This window comes from Lolium rigidum, unplaced genomic scaffold (assembly GCF_022539505.1).
Source record: "Lolium rigidum isolate FL_2022 unplaced genomic scaffold, APGP_CSIRO_Lrig_0.1 contig_66381_1, whole genome shotgun sequence".
Lineage (NCBI taxonomy): Eukaryota > Viridiplantae > Streptophyta > Magnoliopsida > Poales > Poaceae > Lolium > Lolium rigidum.
The window spans coordinates 29,418-43,562 of record NW_025901294.1 but is presented as its reverse complement, the minus strand read 5'-3'; the positions used below and the strand labels follow the sequence as shown (position 1 = coordinate 43,562).

Genomic DNA, 14,145 nt, shown 5'->3' with positions numbered 1-14,145 from the left:
TCAGGAGGAATTTCCGGCGGCCTGTTTCCATTTCCGTCGGCTGGTTCCATTCCTGAATTAGCGCCTCCGCGTGTGTTACTAGTACCGGATTTGAACTGTGCGTTAAGTAGGTGCCGCGCATTCATTGCCCAGCCGGTGTGTTCGGCGAATTAAAGCGAGTGATTAAGCAAGGGAAAGGCTGGATGCGAGGTTTCCATTTATGTGCTGTTTGCGTTCATGTGGGGAACGGAGAAATTGGGTTGGTGGGGTTGCAGAGGCTGGATTCATCCACCTGCCTGAATGTTGTGCTTGTCTCATAGCTGGCTACACCTTGTTCCAAAACGTTTCCCCTCATCTGTTTCTGGGAAAAATAAACTTCAGCGCTTCTGTGAAGTTGTGCTGCTGTATACGGAAATGCAATGCTTTCTGCGCAGAATGTAATCGATCGAGTTCAGATTCTAGAGATGCGCTGAATGATTCTACAGTATATAAATTTAGTTTCTGCTTTATGAATGACTTTGTCAGTGCGTGCTCTCAACTTATGATACTCATGTGCTAACTGTTTTGTGCGTATTGGTGCATGGATTTGAAGTGGTGGGCGAGGAGACGATATGGGGCACTGGTTCTGCTGCAATTGCCGGTTCCGGGAGGAGGACATCGATGAAGTGGAACACTCCAAAGCTCAGGGCAATAAGAATGACGGTACACTCATATGCTTGTGTTAAATGTTGACTGGGTTTGCTCTGAACTGTGAACCCCAATTGAATATCATTTGTATCCATGTGGATTTATATATGGATTTATTTGCCATAGAATACTTCTAGCTGGGCTCATGGACTGTCAGTTCCGTGTTTTATGTAGCATGCTATTTTTTGGGTTATGCAAACCATTCTTAGATTCTTTTTAATGGATCTAATTGGCTAATATTTAACTTTACTTTAAAGTAATTAATAAGTGTCTGAATAGCGGTAAAAATCCTGTGTCATAACAAATGTTGTCGCAAACAAGAATCATAATGCCCAAAAATGTATAATTGATGAAAAGGGAACAAAGCTAGAGATGGCTGGAAATAAATACTTCCTAAGAAAGTGTAGAAGTCCAAAGCTGTATTTAAAAAAGGAAAAAAAAAATAAACAGAAAGAAAACAACAGGGCCCAACCGGGTTCGAACCGGTGACCTATTGATCTGCAGTCAATTGCTCTACCACTGAGCTATGGACCCATTTTTGTTCTTGTCTTTGGCCCTAAATATATGTAAAACCACCAGTATTGGGTTTTAATGTTCCCATGTCATATTTGACTCTCTCTTGTCATGTATTTTGACTCATACGCCTTAATGTATTATTTTGCAATCTATTTTACAAAATACTTTTCACATTTACGTGTTCCTTCTTTTTTCATCTCTTTTTTCATCTCTTTTTTGCTTACATGATTGTTATTCTGAGTCCTTAGTGTTTGTGTTAAATAAGATAGACGGTATGTTTCATGTGGCTGTGTTAAATACTGCTTTGTTCCCTCTAGACCGTGAACGTAAATGAATATCAATTGTATCCCTGTTGATTTAGATATGGATTTGAGTGCTAGTTAGCAAGTTTCATCATTAGGCAGTAGAAAAATACTTCAGGCTGTGTTCATGGATTGCCGCCAGTTCCAGCTTTTATGTTAAGTGCTACTTTTGGGTTATGAGCCATTCTTAGATTCTTTTGTATGGCCCTAATTGGCTAATAATTGACTTGATTTTGAATTATTTAATTAGCGTTTGAATAGTGGTAAAAATCTCGTGTAATAACAAAGGTTGTCACAGAGAAGAATCGTCATACCCAAAAATGTATTATAATTGATGAAAAAGGAATAAAGCTAGAGATAGTTGGAAATAACTAATCCATCCTTCCCATAATAGAAGATGTTATAGGACAGAGTGATACTTACTAAGAAAGTGTATAAGGCCAAAAAAGGTAGTAAAATATAACAGAGAGAAAACAAGAGAGCCCAACCGGGTTCAAACCCAAACCTATTGATCTGCAGTCAATTGCTCTACCGATGAGCTATGGACCCATTTTTGTTCTTCTATTTGGCCCTAAATATATGTAAAACCAACAGTATTGGGTTTTAATGTTCTTGTGTCATACTTGACTCTCTGTCATGTATTTTGACTCATACACCTTAATGTATTATTTTGCAATCTATTTTGGAAAATACTTTCACATTTATGTGTTCCTGCTTGTTTCATATCTTTTTTGCTTGCATGATTGCTATTCTGAGTCCTTAGTGATCGTGTTAAATAAGATAGACGGTATGTTTCATGTGGCTGTGTTAAATATTGCTTTGTTCACTCTAGATCCTGAACGCAAATGAATATCAACTGTATCCCTGTTGATTTAGATATGGATTTGAGTGCTAGTTAGCAGGTTTCATTATTAGGTAGTAGAAAAATACTTCAGGCTGTGTTCATGGATTGCCAGTTCCAGCTTTTATGTGAAGTGCTACTTTTGGGTTATGAACCATTCTTAGATTCTTTCGAATGACCCTGACTGGCTAATAATTAACTTGATTTTGAAGTAATTAATTATCGTTTGAATAGTGGTAAAAATCTCGTGGAATAATAAAGGTTGTGCAAAGAAGAATCTTCATGCACAAAAATGTACTATAATTGATGAAAAAGGAATAAAGCTAGTTATGGTTGCAAATAAATACTCCATCCGTCTCATAATATAAGATGTTATTACAACCATTAATATCTTATATTATGGGGCAGAGTGATACTTACTAAGAAAGTGTGTAAGGCCAAAACGGTAGTTAAAAAAGGTAGTAAAAAATAACAGAGAGAAAACAAGAGGGCCCAACCGGGTTCGAACCGGTGACCTATTGATCTGCAGTCAATTGCTCTACCACTGAGCTATGGACCCATTTTTGTTCTTGTCGTTGGCCCTAAATATATGTAAAACGAACAGTATAGGGTTTTAATGTTCCCATGTCATATTCTCTGTCATGTATTTTGACTCATACGCCTTAATGCCTTATTTTGCAATCTATTTTGGAAAATACTTTCACATTTATATGTTCCTGCTTGTTTCATCTTGTCTTCTTTTGCTTACACGATTGTTGTCTGAGTCCTTAGTGATTGTGTTAAATAAGATAGACGGGTCATGTGGTTGTGTTAAATATTGCTTGGTTTACTCTAGACCGTGAACAAAAATGAATATCAACTGTATCCCTGTTGATTAGATATGGATTTGAGTGCTAGTTAGTAAGTTTCATTATTAGGTAGTAGAAAAATACTCCAGGCTCTGTTCATGGATTGCCAGTTCTAGCTTTTATGTATAATGCTACTTTTGGGTTATGAACCATTCTTAGATTCTTTCGAATGACCCTGATTGATTAACAATTAACTTGATTTTGAAGTAATTAATTAGCGTTTGAATAGTGGTAAAAATCTCGTGTAATAACAAAGGTTGTGCAAAGAAGAATCTTCATGCCCAAAAAAGTACTATAATTGATGAAAAAGGAATAAAGCTAGAGATGGCTGTAAATAAATACTCCATCCGTCCCGTAATATAAGATGTTATTACAACCATTATATTAAGAAAGTGTATAAGGCCAAACGGTAGTTTAAGAAGGTAGTAAAAAATAACGGAGAGAAAACAAGAGGGCCCAACCGGGTTCGAACCGGTGACCTATTGATCTGCAGTCAATTGCTCTACCACTGAGCTATGGACCCATTTGTGTTCTTGTCTTTGGCCCTAAATATATGTAAAACAAACAGTATAGGGTTTTAATGTTCCCATGTCATATACTCATATTTGACTCTCTCTGTCATGTATTTTGACTCATACGCCTTAATGTCTTATTTTGCAATCTATTTTGGAAAATACTTTCTCATTTATGTGTTCGACATCTTGTCTTTTTTTGCTTACACAATTGTTGTTTGAGTCCTTAGTGATTGTGTTAAATAAGATAGACAGTATGTTTCATGTGGTTGTGTTAAATATTGATTGGTTCACTCTGGACTGTCAACGCAAATGAATATCAATTATACCCCTGTTGATTTAGATATGGATTTGAGTGCTAGTTAGCGAGTTTCATTATCAGGTAGGAGACAAATACTTAAGGCTGTTTTCATGGATTGCCAGTTCCAGCTTTTATGTAAAGTGCTACTTTTGGGTTATGAACCACTCTTAGATTCTTTCGAATGTTCCTAATTGGCTAATAATTAACTTGACTTTGAAGTATTTAATAAGCGTTTGAATAGTGGTAAAGATGTCATGTAATAACAAAGGTTGTCGCAAAGAAGAATTGTCGGCCCAAAATGTACTATAATTGATGAAAAAGGAATTAAGCTAGAGATGGTTGGAAATAAATACTCCCTCCATCCCATAATATAAGATATTATTACATCCAATTAACTCATATATTGGTTGTAATAACATCTTATATTATGGGACAGAGTGATACTTACTAAGAAAGTGTAAAAGGCCAAAACGGTAGTTAAAAAAGGAAATAAAAAATAACAGAAAGAAAATAACAGGGCCCAACCGGGTTCGAAACGGTGACCTATTGGTCTGCAGTCAATTGCTCTACCGGTATGGACCCATTTTTGTTCTTGTCTTTGGCCCTAAATATATGTAAAACCATCAATGAGCTGTGAGTAACAGTATTGGGTTTTAATGCTCTCATGTCATATTCGACTCTCTCTGTTCATACGCCTTAATGTATTCTTTTGCAATCTATTTTGGCAAATGCTTTCACATTTAGGTCTTGCTGCTCGTTCATCTTGTCGTCTTTTTTCCTTGCATGATTTTATTCTTAGTCATTAGTGACTGTGTTAAATAAGATAGACGATATGTTTCATATGGTTGTGTTAAATATCATTTGGTTCACTCTAGACTTTGAATGCAAATGAATATCAGTTGTATCCCTCTGGTTTTTAGATATGGATTTGAATGCTAGTTAGCAAGCACACATTCATAGCAGTTACCAAATGGTGTCATTGTAAATTAGGTAGAAAAAATTCTTCCAAGGTGTTTTCATGGACTATCAGGTCCAGCTTTTATTTAACATGCTACTTTTAGGTTATGCAAACCATTCTTATATTATTTTCAAGGGGTCTAACTGGTGAAGTGTTCTTCCTAAGTGTCTAAATGCCTAGATTGATGAACCACTCTCTGCAGAATATAGTAAATAATTAACTTGATTTTGGAGTCATTGATAACTGTTTGAATAGTGGTAACCATCTAGTGTAAGAACAACGGTTCTCACAAAAAGAATCAACATGCCCCAAACATGATGAGAAAGGAATAAAATGAAAGACGGATTACTTATGAAGAAAGAATTGAAGGCCAAAACAGTAGTTGAAAAAGGAAAAAAAAATACAGAAAAGAAAACAGTAGGGCCCAACCGGGTTCAAACCGGTGACCTATTGATCTGCAGTTAATTGCTCTACCACTGAGCTATGGACCCATTGTTGGTTTTCTGTTTGGCCCTAACTATATGGGCTGTGAGTAGCAATATTGTCAATATTGTGTGCTAATGGTCTCGTGTCACATTCGACTCTCTCTCCCGTGTAGTTTCAGTCATATGCCTCGACACTTTGTTGCATTCTATTTGGAAACTTGGCTTCAGATTTATGTTACTGCTCGTTGCATCTTTTCTTCTTGCTGACATGTTTTTTTATTCCGAGTCCTTAGTGATTGCATTTTTATGTTGTTCATCAGGCAAGCACAAATCTTCCAGACCTGCTGATCAACCTGAGCCAGATATTTCCCCTCCTACAATTGACGTCCCAGAATTGTCATTTGAGGACCTAAAACAAAAGACTGACAATTTTGGATCGAGTTCTCTGATTGGTGAAGGTTCGTATGGACGAGTATATCATGCTACTATGGATGATGGCAGGCAAGCGGCTATTAAGAAATTTGATGCATCTGAAAATGAGCCTAACGACGAATTCTTGAAACAGGTGAACATTTTTTGCTTCCTTTTTAGTTTCCTTAATCTTACCTTTTCTGATGTTTTTAGGTAAACATTTATGTTTGTTACTTCTCATGCATTGATGATAGTTCCAGATTCTAAAGGACTTAAGATCCATTTCATTATGTATGAATCCCCAGGTCTCACTTGTATCAAGGCTGAAACATGACAATCTTGTTGAGATGTTGGGTTACTATGTGGAGGGCAACTATCGTATACTGGCATATGAATTTGCAACAATGGGTTCTCTTCATGATGTTCTGCACGGTAAGACATTAGGACATTAGGAACCTAGTGTACTTAGCATGTAGCATAATCATGAAGCTATTCTTTAGGATATCAAGTTCAGTCATCTATTTCTTCATAAACAGGAAGAAAAGGAGTTCAAGGTGCCCAGCCTGGCCCTGTGCTTGACTGGACGCAGAGGGTCAAAATTGCTATTGAGGCGGCAAAAGGTATAGAGTACCTGCATGAGAAGGTTCAGCCTTCAATCATCCATCGAGACATCAGATCAAGCAATGTTCTTCTGTTTGAGGACTTCAAGGCGAAAATTGCGGACTTCAACCTCTTAAATCAAGCTCCAGATATGGCAGCACGTCTTCATTCAACTCGTGTATTAGGGACATTTGGATACCATGCACCAGAGTAATTGTCTGATTCATAGTTTAATACTAATCATTTTGCATGCCATTCAGTATTTTGCATTAACGTAGCTCAACTATAGATTTCCAGCTCATAAGAACAAACTAAAATATAATATCATTGTAATGCAAAAGTAAGTATTGCCGTTGTTTTAGTTCACAATTCATGTCTGAAGGTGTCAAAAAAAAATCATGTCTGTATGGTAGGCCCTCTTTAAATGACAGCCTTGGGGGTTGCTTTTTGGATGAACTAACTTCTAGATTATCCTCTTCACATCTTGTCTTGCTATTGTATGTGTTTATGTTCAGCTGCTTGATTCATACCGAATTGAACCCACTTTTTTAGTACGCATCTCAGATTGACGGTTCTCGTACCTACTGAAGTAGCCAGCATAAACAACAATTGTGGGTCTCCTGGTGCCAAAATGGAGTTAGGATTTTTATGTTATATGGAAGCAAGGGGTGCACATAGGCTCTAGGTTCACATCTAGTAGTAGACATCACCAGAACAAGACTAGGTGCCCTAACCTGCATGGGCTATGGAGGCACATCAAGGCAGGACACATGCATGTTTCGTGCATCGAAGAAATAAATACCGCATCACAGTTCTGGAAACTTGCTGACAAACAAGATTGGACCTAATGTAGTCCTTTAAAGAAATTCCCAATTTAAACCTGATGCGGTACACCTGTGTCAGTAGATAGTGGATGCCCAACCACTATATCCGACCATTCTTTGTGGCAAATATAGGAATTGGAGATAGTAGTGCATGCCATAGTCACCGGGAATTTGGTTCATGAATCACGACACAACCTGTTCTCTTAAACCTGTCATTGTGCTGCAAACTGATTTTGGGTCAAATGGGTTGTACGTAATTCAAGGTTCGCTATTTTTGTCCACTGTTCACTCACGTACGCTTTACAGGTTGGGCATCCAACATAAGTTTGTCTTCACGAGGATACGTAAAACTACTTCTATGACTTCTGAATATCCAATCCATACTATCGCTTGTTCTTTAGAGCCAACAGTCGTACTAGTGAATTTGGACAAAGCAAGGTGGACAGCCACTCTGGTTTTCATGATCATGATACCGACTTTAGTTGCTCTACACATTTGGACAGTAATCAGTGCTAACTACATATCCAAAAGGAACACTAGTATGTCTAGCATTAATGTATGAACCAAGTAGGCTACATATATAGACTGATAATCGTGTACACCGATATTGGTTCGTCTCAGCCATCATATTTTTTTCTCGAGAAAACGCAAAGATTTTGCGTTTCTTTTCGTTGAATAGAAGAAGGGTACAAGCCTCCTAGGAGGTGAGTTACATCATTTGTTACAGAGTTCAGTGGATGTCCCAAGTTGTGGGGATGATCATTCTTAGGTTGGCAGCCCCAGCTTTTGCCCAAAGTGCCGCCTCTTCCCTAATTCTCTCTACTAGCAGCAGCCATCATATTTCCATGTGATACTAATATCGTGTTTGGTATTGATACCCTCTAAAATTTATTCGCCAGTATATGTTTGTTTATATACCAACTTATATGAACTTCCAACTATACGATGGTTGGCTTCTACTGGTATGTAGGCAGACACTCAGCCTTTCTTTGTTAACTAATTTTCCTATATACTGACCACACTGGTATCAGATATTTGGGCTACAAACGACAAAATGCTTATTTTAGGGTAAATATGACATTTTTAGAAAGGCAGCTGACGTAGGCAAATATGTTTGGAGATTGTATTATTATTTAATGATAAGTGTTGTCCCAATGCCGACAAGATAGCATGTTGTTGTGCATCTGCTAGATATCCCAATGCCGACAAGACAAATTAATGCTACCGGCGTATAGTATGCATTTTTGAACTTTATGCGGAACATCATTAATTTGCCAAATAGGAGTTTGTCATCTGAGCGTTCAGCAACCTTGTTTGGGTCTACTTAAGCCTAGTTAAGCAGTAACCTTTTAGGAAAGGCCTAGTTAAGCCTAAATTTCCAGGATATTTTTCCCAATCTGCGCATCATTTCGGGCAGAACTTAGATATTTCTTTGATTTGCTTTCCTATGCCTGCAAAGAAAAAATCTGTTTGCTGATAGGGTTCAAACACTAAGAAGTTAGTTTGTTTTTATCTCCCCATGGTTGATATTGTTTTCTGCCTTTGGAAACTGCAATCTTGTGTTTTGCCTGGACTGTGCTGGTTCATCTGTTCATGATGCTTATATATGTAAACTAGTTGTGAAGTAATTAAAGACTGGCCTAAGTTGATATTCTAGTAAGATTAACAACTTCTCTGGCAGCCAGTGTATCTTTATCTAGCCAGACGAGCCTCGTAACAAAAAGCTTACTTGCATTTTTGGCATGAGTTCTGGAGATATCTGTAGTCCTGCTTTTCATGCATTTCCTCTCTAACTTTGACGCTCCTACTTGTCGCAGATATGCTATGACTGGCCAGCTGACACAGAAAAGTGATGTCTACAGCTTTGGCGTGGTTCTTCTTGAACTTCTGACTGGAAGGAAACCTGTGGATCATACAATGCCTCGGGGGCAGCAAAGTTTAGTCACTTGGGTATGTGTTATTTTATTGGCATACTATTTACTGCGGCTACTTATTTCTCTGTCACTGTAGTGATTTTCCTCTTGTCATTATTATATGTATCAATTGGTAGAAATGAAACTGTAAAATTACGAAGAAAATACTGGGAAACGAGAGGTTTAATTATATGTAGCTGAAGCAAGCATCTTGTTGCAAGTTCAGAATTGGAAACCCTGACAAGAACTAGCTGACTGGATGCCCGAATTTGCACACTGATATGTTTTCTGAAAGTTGCTTAGTTATAGGTCATTTTGGTTTTGAATTTTATTCCCATTAAACTGAGCAGTGGACTTGAACAATAACAGGTCAGTTCTGCTTTTGAGTACTTAAACCAGTTAGTGTGTGAAGACCAAACCTAGCAGAAAATTGGGTTCTAACCATCCACACATTTTCTGTTAAGAATTTTGGATTCCTTTGTTGGCTCAAATTTTGGCCAGTTCCAGCTGGCAATTGATTTTGTTTTTGAGAGAATGCTGCTGGTACTGATCTATTCCCAGGACCTGTCTGGTAGCAAAATCTGAACCAAAGTAAACTCCCATCACTAATCTGGTAGTGCCAATTTCCCTTCAGGCCACTCCAAGATTGAGTGAAGATAAGGTCAAACAGTGCATAGATCCTAGGTTGAAGGGAGAATACCCTCCGAAGGGAGTTGCTAAGGTATATATCTCCCTCTCATCAACTCTGCGTGTATGATATTTTAGACCGTCTGATAGTTACTTGATGACCAACAATGGTGTCACTGATCTTTACTCCTTGCATTCTCTTACCTGCAGCTTGCCGCGGTGGCGGCTCTGTGCGTGCAATACGAGGCAGAGTTCAGGCCCAACATGAGCATCGTCGTCAAGGCACTCACTCCTCTGCTAACACAAAGAGCAGCGACGCCAGCAGCCTCAGAGCCCGTGGCCCCGGTGACCGAGGCCTGAGGCGTTAGACCATGGGAACCTCTCGGCGCGGACTAGCTCGCGATAGCATATCGGGTGTAATTGGGAGTGGTCTGGAGATTTATTTTGCAGGATTCTCGGTACATGAGCTCCCTGCCAGTCGGTTGCCACCCTAGGTTTTTTGCTTGCTTGAGGCGCTGTACATTGGTCTGTTGTAGGTTCAAGGTTGTTTACTCCTTTTTTTTCCGCAAGTGCACACCAGACCAGAGGTGTTGGAAACTTCGACATCGCAGTGCAACATGCTCTGAAAACTGTCATCCAGTCTCGATGTGATTCTGTAGAAATCTTAAAGAATGGTGTGGTGCTATTACCGTTGCTGTCTATCTGAAATCTTAAAACTGTTGAGGGGTTGAGCTTAAATGGCCTCTGGTGCTACTCTATCTCAGATTAGTCAGATGCCATGTTGAGAGATCTGAAAGCCTGACGGACTTGCAACAAGATTAAAAATCTGGAAAATAGAAATCAAGAACAAGAATCACATCTAAATCTGCACATGTGCATCGAACCAATTCAGCATCTTGGCAGTGGGATGTACTCCCTCCGGTTCTATTTAATTGACTCAGATTTAGTATAAAGTTGTACTAAATCTGAGTTAATTAGAAGAGACCGGAGGGAGCCTCACAGGGTGTTGCACAATCCCCGTTGGATCCGGCAGATGGATCATGGAGCACATTCTTGTAGAGATAATCGAAAACTGTCTCCATGCTCATGTATCTGCTGACTTCTGCGTTCCCACCTCAGGATTTAGCACTTCCCCTTCTTGATATACTCCATAATGTGACATTGCAAAGGGATCAGGTGCGCCATTGCTTGCCGAAAAACAAAAGAAAGTGCCAAGTAGTACTCTGTACTAGTTAACGAAGCATGGACTCTAAAGTCCTGAACATGAGTTGCAGCAAAAGATTCCAAGTTTCCAACTCGGCATGTGCCTGCTACTAACAAGTGCAGATTATAAGTGTTGACCCCTTAAACTGATCAAGACAACTTTACCGCATCAAGATTACGGAAGAAAAGATAATATTGTGGTAACAGAACCCCTTAAGCACAGAAGAGCCTTGCTTTGATAGCACACACGTCAGGTTCCCTGTAGACCACGGCGCGGGCACTTCAGCCTCCCCGGGTCGGAGGTGAGCAACATCCACCAGACCTCAGTCATCCCTTGCCCCCTCTGCAGCTCATTCCACAGCTGCAGAAAATGAAACAATTTCGAACGATGCGGCATGAGTTGTCTAGATGGTTTTGTTCTAAAGAGATCATATCATTCCTGACGAGTCATAAACCCCAGCAGACTGCCCCAAAAAAACGCAAAAATACACCTAACAAATATTTCTAACAGTTGATTCCAAACTGCGAACAACAAAGAACAGTAGGCAAGAGTGTGCACAGCCATGGCATAGTAAGCAGATTGGACACTGAATTTATGAGGCCAGCTCTGCTTCGCAAGCCGGTCAGCAGTCAGACACTTTCCCTGAATTGCTAACAAAGCAATGAATTTGCATCTGATGTGGCTTTTCGAATTTCAGATTAGCTGCTTCAGAGATGTTCTGTTTAAGCCATTGAACTGCACTTAATAAGCTGAACTGGAAAATCACCATTAGCAGTTCACTTCTACCAGATCGAGTCAGAATGAGCAGGAAAGAGCTGAACACTTTGGAGCTTATACATAACAGTTCTGAATCCTATGTTTGAGATAAACACTAAATTCAGATGAGGGGATTTTGTGGTGTGATTTTCGTAGGTTGTATTGCTGAAAAGTAAGGCTAGATACATGTGCAGAGTGGCGTCTAGGGTTTATACAACCAAGGGGAAAGATAACAAGCTCCTGCTCGCGGTTGTTGGGCGTCAACAGTAACAGGCGCTGGCTTAAGGACCGTCCGATGCAAGATCAACATCGACATGGTCATGAAGATGGCGTGAAGCGGTAAGCAGGTGTCCCAAGCCGTCAGATTCCATATGAAAGGTTGATATTGATCCAAGTAGTGAACCGGTCCTCAAGTTAGAAGTGTTCTAATCTTCAGAGATTACCTGTGCATGTTGGTCCATGCCGATCAAAAACTTTTGAGTATCTTAAGGACAGTGTGTGGAAAAGAATACAAGGGTGGTGGAAAGGTTACTATCCAATGGTGGTAAAGATGTATTTATCAAAGCATGTGCCCAGGCTATACCAACTTTTCTATTCCTTGCTTTGATCTTGCAAAAACGTTATGGGAGAAAATGAGCATGATGATCTGCAGATTCTGGTGGGCAAAGCAATACAATGAGAATAAGGTTAGCCATGCTTTAACTTAGTTTCCATGGTGCTTGGAGAATCCTATCAGCTCTGGAGTCTTTGTGTGCCCAAATACTTAACGCAAAACAATTCCCAAGCAATTCCATTTTGGATGCCCAACCAATGGAAGGGATGCCTTACTCGTGGCGCAGCATCCTAAAAGTAGTTGCATTGCTTAGAGAAGGAGTTATTTGGAGAATTCCGGCCATTCACTCAGAGAGATCATTGCCCACTGGTCAAGGTTAGTGAACTTATTAATCAGAACACTTCACAGTGGAAAAGGGAATTGGTGAGAAATACGTTTTGGAAGGATGATAAGGACATGATTTTTAGGATTTTATCACTTGGCATTATGATTGCAAAGGTAATTTCTTGGTCAAATCAGCCTACAAGTTATATACACGTGACAGAGATGGGCCACAAGCTTCTTCGTCATCAAATAGTACATATAGTGGACAAAGATGGTAGAAGATCTGGGATTTAAAATGCCAGACAAAAGTGAAATAATTCATTTGGCGTCTTGCACACAATAGTCTGCTCCTCAAGACGAATATAAACCGGAAAGGACTTCAGTGTGACACACTGTGTGTCTGTTGTCATCGCCTTGATAAGGATGGTGCTCACTTATTTTTGAAATGCAAGGAGGTGAAGCAACTTGTTTGGCTTCGAGATCTTATGGGTTTCAACTCTAGCCTACCCCAACTTGTTTGGGACTGAAAGGCTTGGTTGTTGTTGTTGTTGTAAGGAGGTGAAGCAAATCTGGAGAGAACTCAATCTGGAAACGGTGTGTCGATGCATGTGTATGTGCCCTGATGCTAAGTCTGTAGTAGGAGTACTACTTGAACTGAATGAAGAGGAAATCACCCTTGTGTGCTACTTGCTGTCGCGATGGTGGTGTCAGAGAATAAATTAAATGCTGGAGAACGTGTGAGAGAGAATGAATATATGATAACCCAGGCCAGGTGCTTGCAGTTCTGTTAAAGGGAACCATGCCTGTGCAGCCCAGGGGGCAGCTGAATGAAAGCTGCCAGCGAGTTCTGTTGGAGGGAACCATGCCTCAAGATTAATTTGAATGGCTCATTTTGCATCCACTGGAAGAGGTGGGTGGGGATTTGTCGTCTCAGACAGTGGAACATGGAACATGGAAGACTGAAATTGCAGGTGAACAAATGCACCATAGTGGAACACGGAACCGTCAGTTCCAGCATATGTATGGCCAATCTTCTTGAGAACTTCTCAGAAAGAAAAGGAAAAAACCTGACTTCAGAAGAATGTGTTGAACCTGGAAAACTTAACTTCAGAAGAATATGTTGACAAGCTTCTAATCTCCCTTTTCTGCTTCAACTACCTAGAGTAACTAGTGAATAGAAAGTGGAACCCTGAAATCGGGAGCTCATTTGGTCAAAATTCAGAAGCAATCTTTTAAGTCAGTCAGAACTGTCACTGTAACTAGTAGCTAATCTTCTGTTCATTTATGTGACATAGGCAGTAATTGAGAAGGCCATGCTACAGTCTCATCAGCATGTAACTGGGCAATGCCAGAATAGGGTCTTAGAATGTCAAAAATTCAGCTCCTTGGAGTCATAAACCCAATTTACTAGTGCCATAGCCGAACGGCAGATGGGGTAAGTAAAACTAAATATCGCAATGGTGCATGCCACAATGAAAGCTGTTTTAATCAACTTTCTGGAGCGCATTTTAATCGTTACAAACTGAAACCAAGATGCTATTGATATTCATTCACATTCGCTATA

At 39.6% G+C, this 14,145-nt stretch overlaps 1 protein-coding gene and 4 non-coding genes across 5 annotated transcripts; 1 reads left to right on the top strand and 4 right to left on the bottom strand.

Moving 5' to 3' along the window:
• Positions 1-558: 558 nt before the first annotated feature.
• LOC124682041 (PTI1-like tyrosine-protein kinase 1) lies at positions 559-10,432 on the top strand. The gene is made up of 7 exons (XM_047216805.1): positions 559-681; positions 5,690-5,934; positions 6,086-6,212; positions 6,317-6,590; positions 9,022-9,154; positions 9,752-9,838; positions 9,955-10,432. The coding sequence occupies exons 1-7, from the start codon at positions 591-593 to the stop codon at positions 10,102-10,104; spliced, it is 1,107 nt and encodes a 368-aa protein (XP_047072761.1). The 5' UTR covers positions 559-590; the 3' UTR covers positions 10,105-10,432.
• Positions 1,129-1,200, bottom strand: TRNAC-GCA. Its single transcript has one exon. It is a non-coding gene; the product is annotated as a tRNA-Cys (tRNA).
• Positions 2,813-2,884, bottom strand: TRNAC-GCA. Its single transcript has one exon. It is a non-coding gene; the product is annotated as a tRNA-Cys (tRNA).
• On the bottom strand, positions 3,625-3,696 carry TRNAC-GCA. Its single transcript has one exon. It is a non-coding gene; the product is annotated as a tRNA-Cys (tRNA).
• On the bottom strand, positions 5,364-5,435 carry TRNAC-GCA. The gene has a single exon. It is a non-coding gene; the product is annotated as a tRNA-Cys (tRNA).
• Positions 10,433-14,145: the final 3,713 nt, after the last annotated feature.

Excerpts from the sequence above, each read along its gene's own strand:
- LOC124682041 (XM_047216805.1), top strand. The coding sequence starts at position 591 with ATGGGGCACTGGTTCTGCTGCAATTGCCGGTTCCGGGAGGAGGACATC. Across the intron at positions 682-5,689 it reads TCAGGGCAATAAGAATGACG|GCAAGCACAAATCTTCCAGA; the intron begins GTACACTCATAT and ends GTTGTTCATCAG. Across the intron at positions 9,839-9,954 it reads CTCCGAAGGGAGTTGCTAAG|CTTGCCGCGGTGGCGGCTCT; the intron begins GTATATATCTCC and ends TCTTACCTGCAG.